The sequence below is a fragment of the Colletotrichum abscissum genome (assembly GCF_030869225.1).
Source record: "Colletotrichum abscissum strain IMI 504890 chromosome Unknown Scaffold_11.1, whole genome shotgun sequence".
Classification (NCBI taxonomy): Eukaryota; Fungi; Ascomycota; class Sordariomycetes; order Glomerellales; family Glomerellaceae; genus Colletotrichum; species Colletotrichum abscissum.
This window is the reverse complement of record NW_026849999.1, coordinates 264,502-279,792: the sequence shown is the minus strand read 5'-3', so window position 1 is coordinate 279,792 and position 15,291 is coordinate 264,502. Positions and strand designations below refer to the sequence as shown.

The window sequence follows — 15,291 nt, the reverse complement described above, 5'->3', positions numbered from 1 at the left end:
TTGGACGGATCTGGGATTTGCTCATGGTTCGACCAGGGGTTAACGATGTCACGGCTTCTTGGGGACTCGTTCGAGGCTTTGGAGGAAACACGCGCCCGACGGGGGGGTTCTGACGCTGCCGGTTTCCTGAACCATCGCGTCGCCCGTTTGATAGCGATGGGCCCCCCGCGCCCCGCACCCACCTGGGCACCGTCCTTAACCACTCGACCCTGTGGCCGTACGATGAGACTTTCTCTCTCACTCCCTTTCTCCTGGATCATTCCTTGCCTGACGTACCTCATCATCTCACTTTACCTCGTTCGGGTTGATTGCTAACGCTCAAACACACTGGCAGACTCATACCCTGTACACAGGAGAGAGATGCTGAACATGCATTGCCACCTGGTAATTATAGGAGAGACCCTCAATTCCAGTGTTGCGGGAGTTTGAGACAAAACGAACCCTCTCACTCACTCGAGCATATCCTGATTGGCTTTCACATGCCTCTCTCTCTTTCTCTCACTCACTCGCCCCCTCACTCACCGTCTCTCATACCTGATCTGAGTCTGCTATGGTAGATTCTCATCACCCATCTTGTTGTGATCCAATTTGCTTTGATCTCTCACTTGCCCCGTCTTCTTATGCACGGAGACCACCTAGATAGATCTGGAGAACAAGCTAGGATGACTAGGCTCACTGAAGCGCGCGCCCTCGTGATGTGCCCGGCCCCATCTGGAGCCAACCTGGAGATTGCACGTCGTAGTCGCTTCGCGAATAAGGTGCCGCGTCCACAATCCATTAGGGGGGTCACACCGGGGACAGCCGACGTATCCCAGCCAAAATATACCCTTAACTTTTTTCATGACTATCCGTACTACGTATAAGTATGGGGATCGATATGGGGGAGCCCAGGCGTTGTAATGTTCGCTTAGAAGAAAACGGCAAAGATGAGACGGGGCAACCTCAACATAAATCCAGTGGAAACCTGGCATTTTCAGCAGTCTTCATATTTGGTTACGGATACCTTTTCAGCTCCGCACTTGCAATCCTCGCCTTTGGAAAATTGAGGCTTAGAGAGCTCGTGTTGCCTTGTCATTTCAGCCCTCACCGCATTCTCAACCAGAAACTAGCTTCCGAGGTTTCCAAAAAAGCTTCAAGAGCCTCGGGTCCCCCATGACAACAGCCGCCTTATTCAATTGCAGATATAACGCCTGGGGTTTATACCTACCCTGAAGAGCCTCAGCAGTGCCTGGGGGTTAACAATTCAGGGACCTGCCATTGGTCCATTGAAAGCTCTGAGCTTCAAAGCTTCGGGCTGTCGAGCTTTGAGCAATGCATGCAGGGGTTCCAGCTCTTTGCACAGGGACGCGTTCTGGGATGCAAGTTCGACGCGTGCGCAATGCAGCCGCAGCCGCGGCAACTCGACATGAACCGGTACCACATCTCCCAATGTTTAATCCACTTGCACCCGATCATCGGAGCTGACTGGTTCTGCGATGGTGCATCGCCATGCAGCTCGCCCTCATACAAGCGAATGATTCTGCTTCTGAGGCGCCTCAATTGTGTGGTTTGGTAGGTTCACGTGGTTCAGTACCAAAAGTACCTACCGGGCTAGGTACCCACGTACCTTACCTCAAGGCACTTCAAGCTCCTACCTAAGGTACCTAGACTCACTTAGTTGGTCTTATCTCTGATATCGATAAGATAAGGAATACGGGGGCTTCCCGGCACTCGGTGAAGCTCGGACCATCCGACCTTCCGGACGTACCGGTTGCAGGGCAGCGTTGTGAGGTGCTACCTAGGTCTCTCAGCCACTAAACCCCCGGTATGTGTGTCGTCATCGTCTGCCCGCCACACTCAGCTCCAGCTCCCAGCAAGTTTAGCTCCCGGCCAAGCAACCAGCCCTGCGCTGACAAGGTCGCAACAGCTCGCGTGCCCCTCCAAGACTCTCGACATTTTGAACCTCAACACCCAGCAACGTTCGTGGTGATCGGCATCGTCACTTCCACACCCTCGAGAAAACATGGCGACCTCTGAAAAGGGTCAAAGGCGCGACAAGCTTGAAGGCCAGATTGACAAGCAGCTCGACAAGCTTCCCATTGACAAGGAGAGGCTCAAGCGGGAGTTCGACCTCTCCCACTTCGACCTGAACCAAATCCTGCGGGGCATCCAGTTGACGCTGGTTGGAGGTCAGTTGATGGAGCCATGCACATGGCGTCCAGATTCCATTCCTTCGGAGTTTATTGACACAGCTCAAAATGCTAACTGCCAACAAGCTCAACGAGCCCTTCAAAACCCTGCCTTGTTCACATCGGACCACTACCGACAAGCCGGCATTGCCGTCTTGAGTGGCCTTGCCATCCGTCTCGTCATCTCCATTCCCGTATGTATACCTTAAACCCCTGCGCCAGGAGCACGAAAAACCACCGAGATACTCCTGTCTTCCTCACAGCAGGTATTGACACAGCGCAATAGATCATTGGCGTCAGAGTCTTTCTCTGGATTCTGTCCTTCTTTTTGAGCCTGGACCATGTCACTTGGGACGACCAGCTTGTTGGGGGCCTCAACTTCATCGAGGAATATGTTTTGCAGGTCCCCTTTTTCCTCATGGCGCTGATGCGCTACGTCACCCCGACGCTCGACAACATGTAAGTCCGCATCTTACCCCCAGTCCTTGGGTCTTATGCTAACGCGGAGGCAGGTTTATGGACTCGCTGAACTGGGTTGATAAGACGTATGTCCAAAAACACAAGCACGAAGACCCGACCAAGCTTCGAGATATGTACTATCCCAACCTCAAGATGTACAAGGTCAGCGACGGCAGCACCCACACGACTAGCACGGCCGAAGCCATCAGCATGTTCCTGTACCGCTTCGCTCGGAAGGGTGCCATCTCCCTCGCCGTATTCGCCTTGTCGTACCTACCCATCGTCGGTAGATTCGTGCTGCCCGCGGCCAGTTTCTACACATTCAACAATGCCGTTGGATTGGGTCCTGCGTCTGTCATCTTTGGAACAGGCATCTTCTTGCCCAAGCGGTACATTGTCATCTTCCTGCAGAGTTACTTTTCGTCGAGGAGTTTGATGAGAGAGCTGCTGGAGCCGTATTTCTCTCGTGTGCACTTTACCAAGGAGCAGAAGAGGAACTGGTTCCGGAACCGCGAGGGACTGCTGTTCGGCTTCGCCATCGGGTTCTATACATTGATTAAGATCCCCCTTGTTGGTGTCTTGATCTATGGTATCGCAGAGGCCTCAACGGCGTACCTGATTACCAAGATTACCGATCCTCCCCCGCCTCCCGCCGAGAAGGCTGCTTTCGCCGCGAGCCAGCAGGAATGGACGAACAAGCACGAATTCCTCAACCTCTCCCTCGGCGATATTGATGCCATTCACCTCAAGTCGCGGCCGGCCAACCCGACAGGTGATGCTCAAAAGCACGAGTAGGCAAATGGCAAGGGAACGGCGAGGGTGTCTGTTCGTCTATCACTTTTCGGGGGTCGCTATCCGTAGGCTTACCTAAATCGCGTGAATCCAGACATGCCGGGATAGGGTGACATTCTGCGGACATTTGCAATGCTCTTTTCTGCAACAGTACGGGTGAAGGGGACCGACAAGGCGTAAACGACAGATGCCGAGATAGCCAACCCCCGGATTCCAATCAATTACGTTTATGATAGGAGCAGTCATGCGACATGAGATCACTACGCCGTCTTATCGATTGGTTTTTGGAGACTGGCCGACGGGCGGAGCCAATGCGGGGGTTGCCAGACACAAGCCTCTTACGGTATCGGGCAAAAGCTCTTATCAGCCCGCACCCAGCTCCGCACTTGCAACTCCCAGCAGCCACCACCACTCCCGTCTCATAGAGGACGGTTGGGGATAATCCCATACTCGGGATAGATAGCCAGACGAGGCAGGAGAGAAAGGCGTCTCATTCGCTGGGTCAGACAGTTCCGAGGAGCTCAGGGCGGGGTAGTTTGGAGACGTTGGCTTGGTTGCATGTATATCTACCACGCTAGGAAGCAGAGCGACCTGTTCTGGCACTCAATCTCATAACGACAAGTGAACATTTCATCTCACTCTGTTGTCTTAGAATCACTTGCCTGATACAATCAACTTTGAATTTAACCATTCCACCATGGGCAAGACTGGTATTCGTACGGCCAACAAGGTCAGCTTCGATAAGCCAGCTTCTGAGCAGCCTGGCCTGCATGTAAGTGCTCAAGTGCTGTCGATGTACGCCTCGAGCATCAAGTTTGTTGACATCAACACCAGAACAGATGGCATCCAGATAGTGAGTGCTTTAACTGGAAGGAGATCATGCCACAGTACCCTCTAACCAGCCTCCTCCCAAAGTCCCCTTCTCCGGCACTATCAAGAATGGCGAGACAGTCAAGATTGAATGCGTAGACTGGTAATCGCCCTTGTTTCTTTCACCTGCGTCTGCTAGTGTTCAACAAACTCACGCAAGAATGCCAGGACCGGCGGCCAGATTGGCAACAACGACTCGGCGGACGACATGCTCAACGTCGACCTGACCAAGATCCACTACCTCAGCGGTCCGTTCGAGGTCGAGGACGCTCAGCCGGGGGACCTGCTCCTGGTGGAGATTATGGACGTTCAGCCGTTCGAGGACCAGCCTTGGGGCTTTACGGGTGTATTTGATAAGAATAACGGCGGTGGGTTTTTGGATGAATTGTATCCTACGGCGTAAGTTGTTTCATTGTCACATCACGTCACTCACTCTCACTCTCACCGACAACACTTATGTATCATGCAAAATGAACGCAATCCTCACCCTTCTCATCCTCTCTCACCGAAAAACAACCCATATTAACACTGTGAACGCAAACAGGGCAAAGGCAATCTGGGACTTTGAAGGAATCTACTGTACCTCGAGACACATCCCGGGAGTAAAATTCGCCGGGCTCATCCACCCGGGCATCTTGGGGTGCGCCCCGTCCGCCGAGGTCCTCGACACCTGGAACGCGCGCGAGGGCGAGCTCATCGCGGCCAACAAGCTCGACCGCGACGTCGCGAAGCCGCCGGAGCCGATCAACGTGCACGCCGGCGCGGCGAACGCGGAGCTCAAGGAGAAGGTTGGTAAGGAGGGGGCCAGGACGATTCCTGGGCGGCCTGAGCATGGCGGGAACTGCGAGTGAGTTTTTGAGCATCCTCTTTACTTCTTTCTGCCCTTAGGAGATTTCGACGAGGAAATCTGGAGGGTGATAGACTCTGGGATGATGGGAAACGAGAGTCACTGACGTTGAGGGGAATAGTATCAAGAACCTGAGCAGAGGAAGTAAAGTCTACCTACCCGTCCACGTCCCCGGCGCCAAATTCAGCGTCGGCGACCTACACTTCTCTCGTAAGTTTCCAACTAAACCAACTGTGCTTCCCTCTCTCGCTCTCTCTCTCTCTCACACACACACATATGACCATGTATCAGTATCATCAGGTAGCTTACTAACCATTTCCCAGAGGGCGACGGAGAAATCTCCTTTTGCGGCGCCATCGAGATGGCGGGCGTCATCACGATAAACTTCAAAGTCATCAAGAACGGCGTCGCCGACCTGGACCTCAAGTCGCCCATTTACATTCCCGGCCCCGTCGAGCCGCAGTTTGGTCCCGGGCGGCACATTTACTTTGAGGGGTTCTCGGTCGACCAGCACGGGAAGCAGCATTACATGGATGTTACCGTCGCCTATCGTCAGACGTGTCTTCGTACGTTTCCTCCTCCCTCTCTCTTCTGTTCTTTTCCTTCTCCTGCATGTTTTCTTCGCTGCTTCCTTGAATGTTGCGAATGGACAATTGATGACTACGATGTTTGCTAACGCAAACAACATAAAGGCGTCATCGAATACCTCCGCCGTTTCGGCTACAGCGACTACCAAGTCTACCTCCTCATGTCGTGCGCGCCCATCCAGGGTCACGTCGCGGGCATTGTCGACATACCCAACGCGTGCACGACCATTGGCCTGCCGATGGACATTTTCGACTTTGACATCTCGCCGGGCGCGGGTAAAGTCGAGAAGCGGGACCTGGGCAGCTGCGCTTTCGCGACGGGTGTGAAGGAGGGAACTGTTACCAAGGGCGGGGCGAATAGTCAGCATAGCTATGGTGGTGGGTTGACGTATAAGGAGTGAAGAATGAGACTCGGTTTGTGGAAGGTTTGCTGAGTGTGAGATGAGAGGTCTCCTTTGAGATGGAAGTTTTGTGCGGAGTTTCCCCCTTTCCCTTCACTTTTGTCTTGCCCCGTGTCATCGCGAGCGATTGGATCAGAGTTGCGAGGTCAAGTTTGATTGAAGTCGAATGAGGCTGGGTAAGCGTAGTCACGAGATATTGTAGTCGTCGAATCTTTATGTGAATTTCACTTATGAAATGCCAAACTCATCATAAAGCCGTGAGACTTCACTTCCCAATGAGAATCTCTCGATTTGAGAAACAAGCCAAACTCCCCGAGTCATCGATTCCCGTTCCTCATGTGATCCATACCTAACAACTCCGCCCCGCCATGCATTTATCAATAGGCTCTCTTGTCTCTATTCGTCAAAAGTCCGGAATCTCAGTCATCGCAGTGTGTCCCGTCGCGCCCGTATGAATCCTAGCCTCGGCCGTGCCGCTGCCCAACCACTCACATCCAGGAGCATCGCACTTGCGCAGCGCATTATCGCCAAAGGCACCGCCAGCACCAGCAGAAGCACCAGCACCACCACCGCCGCCCGCAGGTTCGTCCTTGATCTCGCTGAAGCCCATATGCCCCGTCGCCTTGGCGTGCTTGTTGGCCTCCCTCTGCCCGTTGCCAAGCCAGTCGCACCCGGCCACGGTACACCGCAGCAAGAACTCGGTGGTATCCGTAAAGTAGTGCATCTCGTGCAACTTTCGAATCAGCGCGCGCGTGCGGTCGAGAACCTCGTCGTCGGCGGTGCTCCAGTTGGTCCTGTCGAGTTCCGGAGGCAGGTCCGAGTGCGCGTAATGCGGCGGCTCCGAGGGGCTGCAGGCGATGCGGTCGTAGTGGATGCCCGAGTAGACGAGGATGCAGCGCGATTCCTTGTTCTCGCCGAAGCGCAGCGGGTTCTGGGATTTGACGTCGAACGCGACGACCTCGAGGTCGAAGAGGTCCGAGAAGATGCCGAGCTCGATGGCGCCGCCCCAGCGCTCCGGGTCCTGGATTGTGCGGATGTACTTTTCGACGGGCATGTCGAGGACGGCCTCGGGGTAGTCGTCTGGGTGTTGGCGGATGTAGTCTGCTACCATTTTGCGGAGCTCTTTGGCTTCCATTTGTTTGCCTGGGATGGCGCCGCCAAAGGCGGTGAAGAGGCAGCTGTTGTCGTCGGGCATCACGCGAAGGACTTGGGATATGGTGTCAGATGGGAAGGAGTTTGGGGATTGGGGGTGAAAGGGGCAGCTTGGTACTCACGTAATGTCGACTCACGCTCCGGCCACGGGATGCTGATGTCCGAAGGGGACGGGTCGGCATCGGGATCGAGGCGGGGCTTCTTGGACGTCTCCAGGCCTCGAGATGCAGGGGCGGCGGCGGCGGGCGGAGGTGAGATTGCGCGATGGTGGGCCGGCTCGATGCTGAAGGACTGGCCGTTGAGGCCGAGGTCTTTGGCGTTGACGTCCTTGTGCTCGAGGGTCAGGGTCTGAAGGGGCCAGCCGTACTTGAGGGTGAACTCGGCGATGCCCGTCTTGTCCTTGATCTCGTTGAATAGGTCTCCGACTGTTGCTGTGTCCTCGAGGGAGACGACGCCTGTGCCTCCCGGGCCCTTGTACCTGGCTCTCATTGTGAGTATCGATGCGGACGTGCTTTGCTTTGCTGAAGGGATCTGTAGGATGATGAGTATGCGGGCCAAAGTCAAGATAGCAAGCTGAGATAGGTGTTTGATGGTGCAATGACGCACAGGCTTCAGAATGAGATGGAGTAGCGACTGACGGTAGACGATCTTGGCCGGGGACGGATCCGGACGGGCAACCGATGGTAACCAAGCTCTTGATGGCGGGGTTCGAACGGAGGGGTTTATCTTATCGCAGAGTACCAACGGCGGGTTCTCACTCTGGAGACCCGAGTGCCAAGGAATCTGGACGTGAGACGTAGATAATAAGGATGCGCGTTGAGTTGGGTCGCTTGGACTCAAGTTTCGATCCTGACTAGCTTCGTAGAGTCTTCTGGCGTGAGAGACACTAGGGCGAGATTCCTCGGTGAAGGAGGCGGGAAGGATGCTTCTGCAGCTATGCCGGATCCAAAACGATGGAGTTGACTTGCAGAGGTGGCACCGCAAGGTTAAGGTAAGGTATGGGTAGAACAGCTACTGTCGAGGGTTCGGATGCACTAGAAGCTTCTCCGCTTATGAAGTAGCTCTAGAAAGCTGCTTTGAACAGGTCGTGTGATGTTTGGACCGTGGGAAGACGTGGAAAACCGAGACTGAGCGTTTTGACAGCTGGAGCGTAGCTATTTCAACCTAAGCACCCAAGATGGGCTAGGTCAGACCGAGCCTCTGGACCACTCTGGTAGGGCAGCGGCTTTGTCCGACTCGAGAACTTAGAGGATGACGGCGTCCACGGTTCCGGGTGCTGGGATTGGAGGTTTGTGCTTGTCTTTGATTGTTTCCGAGTGGAGAACTACTCCAATAAACGCTGCTGCAGCGACAATGACTTCATGGTTCCACGTTGCAATCGCCCACTTTGTCTTTCCTCCACCGAGTGCTTATAGAGTTGGTAGCTAAGCAGCGTTGTCAACATGTTGCGAGCTATGAGGAGCGTGGATGTAGAGCTGGAGATAGCTGTCTCCAAAACCATGGGACAGGCATTAGGTGTCCCGCAGAGAACGGAGATATAGGATATCATGGTGCCAGATCAGAGACAGAGAGGCCCATTTAGGGAACGAACTCATAACACTGTTTCTGAGGCTTTGAGGAATAAGAGCTCAAGGAAAAGCCTTGGTCAACTTACCAATGACTCTTTCCTTTAGTTCTCTCTCAACTCACTCTGAGAAAAGAAGAAGCTATTCAAAGAGACGAGAGGAAGGTACAAAAGATGGCACCATCAAGTTCCTTCTCACCCGTTGAGAAGCTCAAGGTACATCTTGAGGTACAAAGGAAGCCATTGATCTAAGTCTCATCCAATTGCCCGCCGCCAATGTTCCAGTTAGCCGAGGTGGAGCCGGAAGATGCCACGGCCTGCCCCGGGCTGGTTCCTTGCTAACATCCCCTCACAGCACCGCTTGTACCCGTAAGACCCCGGCCAGCTCCCGCCTCACTGCTTTCGCAAACCTTCAATTCCTCAGCTCCCCCCAAAGAAACGTAGTAACTTGTAGAATCCCACCTTTGCGACGGAAGCCCTCGACCCCCTCTCCTACTCGACCTTGCCAATCAAGAGGGTCCAGAGTCTCGCTTGAATCCTTGTGTCTTCAATTGTCACCAGAGAGAAAAGGATTCCTTAAGCTGCCCTCGTTCTGCGATTCCCCAAAGAGGTTGGACGAAACTATGGCGACGCGCAGCGACGCGCCCGAAGTGCGCGAGTCTATCGAGGCCAAGGTCACCAAAGATGTCGAAATGACCGACGCACCCGACGCCAGCACCGCCGAAGCCAAGCAACCCGAATCGACTGTCTCTGCGAAACCGGCTGAATCCGAAAAAATGGACATTGACGCTGGTGCGAATGCCGACGCCGACGCCGATGCCGACGCAGACGCGGACGGTGAAGCGGATGCAGATGGCGACATTGACGTAGATGCAGACGCAGACGCAGACGCGGACGGTGAAGTTGACGCAGACGCTGATGCAGATGGAGATCCAGATGATGGTGTCGCATCCCCCGTGGAATCCGAGCCTGGCGACCTTTTGGATGTCATCCAAACCATCAGCTCAACCGTGAGCAACTACAAGGATGAAGAGTACGTTCGGATCAGGCGCACCCTTTGCCTATCTTGCTGCTAATTCGTTGTCATCGCAGCGGTGAATGGTGGGCGGCTAGTTTCCAGCGCATCCCGAACAAACGTCAACTGCCAGATTACTTCGAGATTATCGAGAACCCCATCGCCTTCAGCACCATTCGCGTATGTCCCGCCCATTCGTAGAGCCTTGTTGGCACGACACAGAACTGACCCCGAGTAGCACAAGATCCAAAAGAAGCTGTACACCGATTTCCCCGAGTTTGTTCGCGATCTTGCACAGATTTGTCACAATGCGCAGGTGTATAATCGGCCTTCCTCGGCCATCTTTAAGAGTGCCACCGTCATCCGAGATCTTTTCAAGAAGGAGTTGCAGAAACTCGTTGCCAAAGGCACGATCAAGTCTGAAGAGGCAGAGCTTCCCGATTTGGGCGAGCTCCCGCCCGCAGAAGACTCGTCGCCAGAGGCCGAATCCGAAGAGGACGAAGGAGAAGAGGAGGAGGAGGAAGAGGAAGAGGAGGAAGACGACGAGTCCGACGATGACGGAAAACGCCGACGAAGCAGGAGGCGTGGCCGAACTTCGCTCACCAAGCGCCAGCTTGAGGAGGCCCGGGAGGAAGACGAACATAAGAAGCGCGGCCGCCCTCCCAAAGTCTTGACACCGCTCGAGGCGCGTATTCACAACGTCATCAAGGGCCTGCGCAAGTTCCAGTCAGACGACGGTGACTTGCTCATTGGTCCCTTTGAGAAGCTGCCCGATAAGCTTGCGAACCCGGACTATTACCAAGTCATCACCAACCCTATTGCGCTCGACAACATCAAGAGAAATGCCAAGAGGAAGAAATACTCGACTGTCGACGATGCGCTCAAGGATATCGACCTCATGTTCAACAACGCAAAGGAGTACAACGAGGAGGCCAGTGACATTTACGAAGCCGCTGTCGAGCTGCAGAGGCAAGCACGTGAGCTGGTCGCGCAGGAAAAGTCGAGGCCAGACGATGAATTCCGTGACGAGGATGGCAAACTGCCACTGTCGGAAATTCAGCACAACGGCCAAGCATGGCGAGTGGGTAAGTTCTGTTCCCGGTCCCTAGGCTATTCGAAGAGGATGAGTCGGGGTGCTAATATTGTGTAGGCGACTGGGTGCATATTCGTAATGTCAACGACATGGCCAAACCCATTGTCGCGCAAATATTCCGAACTTGGCAAGACCGAGCTGGACAGCGATGGATCAACGCTTGCTGGTACTACCGTCCCGAGCAGACGGTGCACAGGTTCGAGAAGCACTTTTTCGAGAACGAGGTGGCAAAGACGGGCCAGTATCGCGACCACCAGATCGAAGAGGTGCTCGACCGATGCTTCGTCATGTTCGTTACGCGGTTCAATAAAGGACGGCCGCGTACTCTGCCGGCGGATAAGGAGGTGTACGTGTGCGAGTCTCGGTACAACGAGGCGACTTGTAAATTCAACAAGATCAAGACGTGGACGAGCTGCGTGCCTGACGAAGTCCGGGAGAAGGATTACGAGATGAAGCTGTTTGATCAGCCGCGACGGCTCAAGAAGGTGCCCAGCCCGATCAAACACCTCTTGCAGGCGGATGCGAAGGAAACGGATGAGCTCCCGAAACCGACCTGGGGGGCAGCAAACGCACCGCCCATTATTGGTGCCGTGCATCGGCGCCCTCGAGAATCAAACGTGAGTCTGGATGTGATTCATTCTGTTTTCCCTGCTGTTATTCCTTTCGTTTGGTCTATTAGAGCGGCCCTGGGCCGGACGGGTGTGGTGCAGGAATACGGTACACACGACCTGCACGAATACCACACATACAGCCTTACCGTGCCGCCTCCTGGATGAAGGAGGTGGACAATTGCCAACCCTCCAACACACCAGCACCAGCACCAGTACACCCTCTCGTCGTCCCTCTCGGTTATGCAGTGCAGGCTGATAAAGGGAGCGACGCGTGTGGGTGGGATAACAACACCCTGCATCCCGTATCAGACGTACCTCGCAGCAGAAATTTGTGCCTTCACCTCTTACTTCACTCCTGCCCTCACTCTTGATCTCATTCTCATTCTCATTCTCATTCTCATTCTCATTCTCATTCTCATTCTCACCCTCACCCTTCACCTTTGCTCTGCAAATTTCAAACTCAGCCTCACTTTCACTCTTTTTATTGCGCGTTAGTTTATTTTTCCATCTCTCACAACCTGTCTTTCGGGCTTTCACTTGGTCATCATTTGGTTTTCTCCGTTACTGACAAAATTGACTTTGATCGAACAGGAGTCTCCTCCACCTGAGCCCACGCCTTCTCCGCCGCCCATGAGCCAAGAGCCTGCGCGACGGCCTTCAGTTCTCCAGGCGATGCGCCAGACGCCGAGCGACATGTCGATGGGTAATCCTCCCACGCCTTATGGGCACGGAATGGGAGCTGCGCCGTCTCCGTCGCCAGCAATGTATGCTCAGCAGTACACGCCTCAGCATGCTTCGGCATCGCCAGTCGCGGTGAACCATCAAACGCCGGTGCCTCTACCCCAACTTCCTCACCAGGCGTCTCACTCTCCGCAGCAGCCCATCCGCCCCATGTACCAGCAGCAGGGATTTGCGCCAAGCCCGTTCCAGCATCAGCAGCACCCACAGCACCATCAGCAGCAGCAACAGCACCATCCCCACCACGCACCACAGCACATGCACCCTCAGCAGCAGCACCACCACCAAGGCCCGCCCCCTCCAGCACCTCAGTTCCAGCAGCACCACCTCCCGCCGCACCAACAGCAACAGCACCAGCACCATCAGGCCCAAGCGCCGCCGGTCCCACAGCAGCACCACCACCAGCAACAGCACGGCCACCACCAATTGCATCCACAAATGATGCCAGCAAATCCCATGGGCGGCCCGACCTACAACCATCATCAAATGCAGCCTCATCCCGCTGCAGCCCGCACCCCCATGGCCAACACGCCCAATGCCATGCAGCCCGCCAATGCCTACAACCCTCCTAGGCCTCCCGAGGTTTTTACCCTGGCCGAATCCCTCAACGACCAGATCCCCGAAGAGGTGCGCAGCCAGTACAACAGGGACGAGAACGGCAGAATCTTTTTCTACTCCACACCGCCCATCGCCCGCCCCGAACACGGCCTCGCCCCAGACAATGCCAACTCGGGCCACAGCCTCGCCTACCTTGCTAAGAGCAACCCGCAATGGCTGGCCGAACGCGCCTCCCGCGCAAAGCCCTTTGCCGTCGCCAAGCAGAAGGAGTTGAAGGTCAAGATGGCCCTCGACAAGGTCACCGAACCCGCCAAGGGCAAGACGGGTGACGAGCTTCGCGACTGGGCCGCCGACTCCCTGGTCCGCTACGTCGAGGCGCACGCCCAGGAGACGTCGCGCATGCGCGAAGAGGGCGATCTGGACGGCCACGACCGCCTCATGAAGGAGCAGCGCGCCGCGCGCCGCAAGAAGACGAGAAAGGAGCTGGAAGAGGAGGAGGAGCGAGCCGACGAGGCGAAGCGTGCCAATTACCTCGAGGACATTTACTTTGTCCACTCCAGTCTGCGCACGCCCAAGCCTGCTCACTGATCGAAGCATCAAGCAATTCAATGTGTATTCTAGTCGACACCATCCCTGCTTCTCTCTGTCCCTTGGATGCAAGCTTGTAATTGACGGGCCTTGGGTAAGGCAGGGAGGATTCGATCTCCTGGGTAGAAAGGGAGCGGAGTTTTTTTCGGCGGGTCGGACTGCTGTGATACCTATTGGCTTTTTGGAGTTTTGAGGGGAAAACGAAATGGCTCACTGTATCAAAAAGATTATCATCGTCAGGGCATCATGAGACGATATTCATGATGCCTGTTCAAGTACCTAATTTGCACAATTGAGATGAACAGTATTCAGAGATCCCGTTGTTTTCAGGTGTGTTTCACCATCATTCCCCTTGATGGATTTCATGCCTACACAGGAACTGTTGATGAATGGTCTCATTCCATGATGACTTGTTGTCTATTTATGAGTAGTGATCCAAGTGCGTTCTGCCATGATTCAATCCGAGTACCTAGGTAGCTGATACCAAATCATACTGAATCCATCAGCGATACGCCGAACCACACATTTTGGTAATCTTCATCACCATGCACCCTCCAACCCCGAAGCCTTTGAAGGGAGTAAGACATCTTAAAATGAACAAGACAAAGGCTGATCTGGTAGACCAAGCTCTGTGAATGGCTGGCGGGCTGTACCTGCGCCGTCGAGACAGCGGCCCGGCCGAGTTCCTCCGGCTACTTACTGTACGCAGTCACGGCAGGATGGAAACCTTCTACGCTTCTTTGGCAGTTTTTTGCCTCAGAACCCTTGCCCCATATTAAACACGTCTTTGCACCAATCACACGCAATGAGACGCAAGCTCTCCAGTGCATCGAACCCGACTGGCCAGAGCTGGACCCGACCAGGGGGTACTAGCGTAGATCTGATTCGCCCCCCCAAAGTCATGTGCCGGGTTGTGTGACTCTACCGCTGAATCTTGAGCGACTTGCTTAGCATTTAGATGTTCTATTTCTGATGATATCTCAGTATGAAAACTCATCAATCAGACTAAATGAGAGGCATTAATCTCTGTAGTATTGTCAATACTCTCATAATGTTTTAAAACTCAGAAAAGACGTGAAATTGAGACTCTGCTCCTCGATATATGAGTCTCGACTGTTAGTAATGGATAAAGTACCCAGTCCCGCCCATCCAACCCGAGCGGACGTTTGTGCCCGTGTGCCGCCCACTTTACACCCTGAGCCACCAGAGATCGGACCCTTTCCTTTGGGCGAACCGATTCGCGTGGTGAGGGGCAAATGCAGCGCAGCACGCTAATTGAGCCTCGCTCTGCCCAAAGGCGGCTAGGATTGAATGATTCGCTGACGTTCTCGATTCTTAGTTCCGACTACATCTCTCTCACCTCTCCTTACTCTTACTCATAACCGCCTTTGCGCCTTCTTACTTTCGACTTCACCTCTCACCTCTCATTTCTCTCTCAAACCGCGAGTTCACAAACTTCATCACCCTCTAAACCCCGAGGAAACCGACACACACGCCCGCATCCGATTCGCCGTATTGCTCATCCGCCCAACCCACTTTCCTCTTTACCGTTCGTCTATCCGGGTTTAGCTGATTAAAGCATTCCGTTTGTGGCGAGTTCATCCATCAAGTCTTGAACCGTTCTTGTCGTCGGACCGAGGACCTTTTGAATTTCGTTTTCACAAACTCTTTGCTTTCTCTTTCTTTTTACCTTGTTGTGCTTGTACTCTGTCATCTTAGTTCGAGCCATCCGCGAATTTCCCGGTGTTTATTCTGCATAGCCCCGTCCTTGTTCTTCTTGGGTGGCGTCGGCGTTCCGTGCGAATAGTAGGAGGACTTTTACGACTTGACGGCTCCGATACATCCACG

The 15,291-nt window shown here is 54.3% G+C and overlaps 4 protein-coding genes across 4 annotated transcripts; 3 read left to right on the top strand and 1 right to left on the bottom strand.

Moving 5' to 3' along the window:
* Nucleotides 1–2,002: 2,002 nt before the first annotated feature.
* CABS01_05444 (transmembrane protein UsgS) lies at nt 2,003–3,422 on the top strand (the record flags this gene model as incomplete). The annotated part of the gene is made up of 4 exons (XM_060538814.1): nt 2,003–2,168; nt 2,256–2,362; nt 2,455–2,627; nt 2,681–3,422. 4 exons carry the CDS (start codon nt 2,003–2,005, stop codon nt 3,420–3,422), a joined length of 1,188 nt encoding a protein of 395 aa, XP_060405076.1.
* A 694-nt stretch (nt 3,423–4,116) lies between these two features.
* CABS01_05443 (acetamidase/Formamidase) lies at nt 4,117–6,124 on the top strand (the record flags this gene model as incomplete). Its single annotated transcript, XM_060538813.1, has 8 exons — nt 4,117–4,191; nt 4,254–4,272; nt 4,335–4,392; nt 4,458–4,688; nt 4,834–5,136; nt 5,258–5,346; nt 5,460–5,702; nt 5,829–6,124. 8 exons carry the CDS (start codon nt 4,117–4,119, stop codon nt 6,122–6,124), a joined length of 1,314 nt encoding a protein of 437 aa, XP_060405075.1.
* A 403-nt stretch (nt 6,125–6,527) lies between these two features.
* On the bottom strand, nt 6,528–7,765 carry CABS01_05442 (OTU-like cysteine protease; the record flags this gene model as incomplete). The annotated part of the gene is made up of 2 exons (XM_060538812.1): nt 6,528–7,330; nt 7,399–7,765. The coding sequence occupies 2 exons, from the start codon at nt 7,763–7,765 to the stop codon at nt 6,528–6,530; spliced, it is 1,170 nt and encodes a 389-aa protein (XP_060405074.1).
* A 1,698-nt stretch (nt 7,766–9,463) lies between these two features.
* Nucleotides 9,464–13,443, top strand: CABS01_05441 (uncharacterized protein; the record flags this gene model as incomplete). The annotated part of the gene is made up of 7 exons (XM_060538811.1): nt 9,464–9,873; nt 9,933–10,035; nt 10,094–10,940; nt 11,006–11,589; nt 11,700–11,870; nt 12,151–12,390; nt 12,790–13,443. 7 exons carry the CDS (start codon nt 9,464–9,466, stop codon nt 13,441–13,443), a joined length of 3,009 nt encoding a protein of 1,002 aa, XP_060405073.1.
* Nucleotides 13,444–15,291: the final 1,848 nt, after the last annotated feature.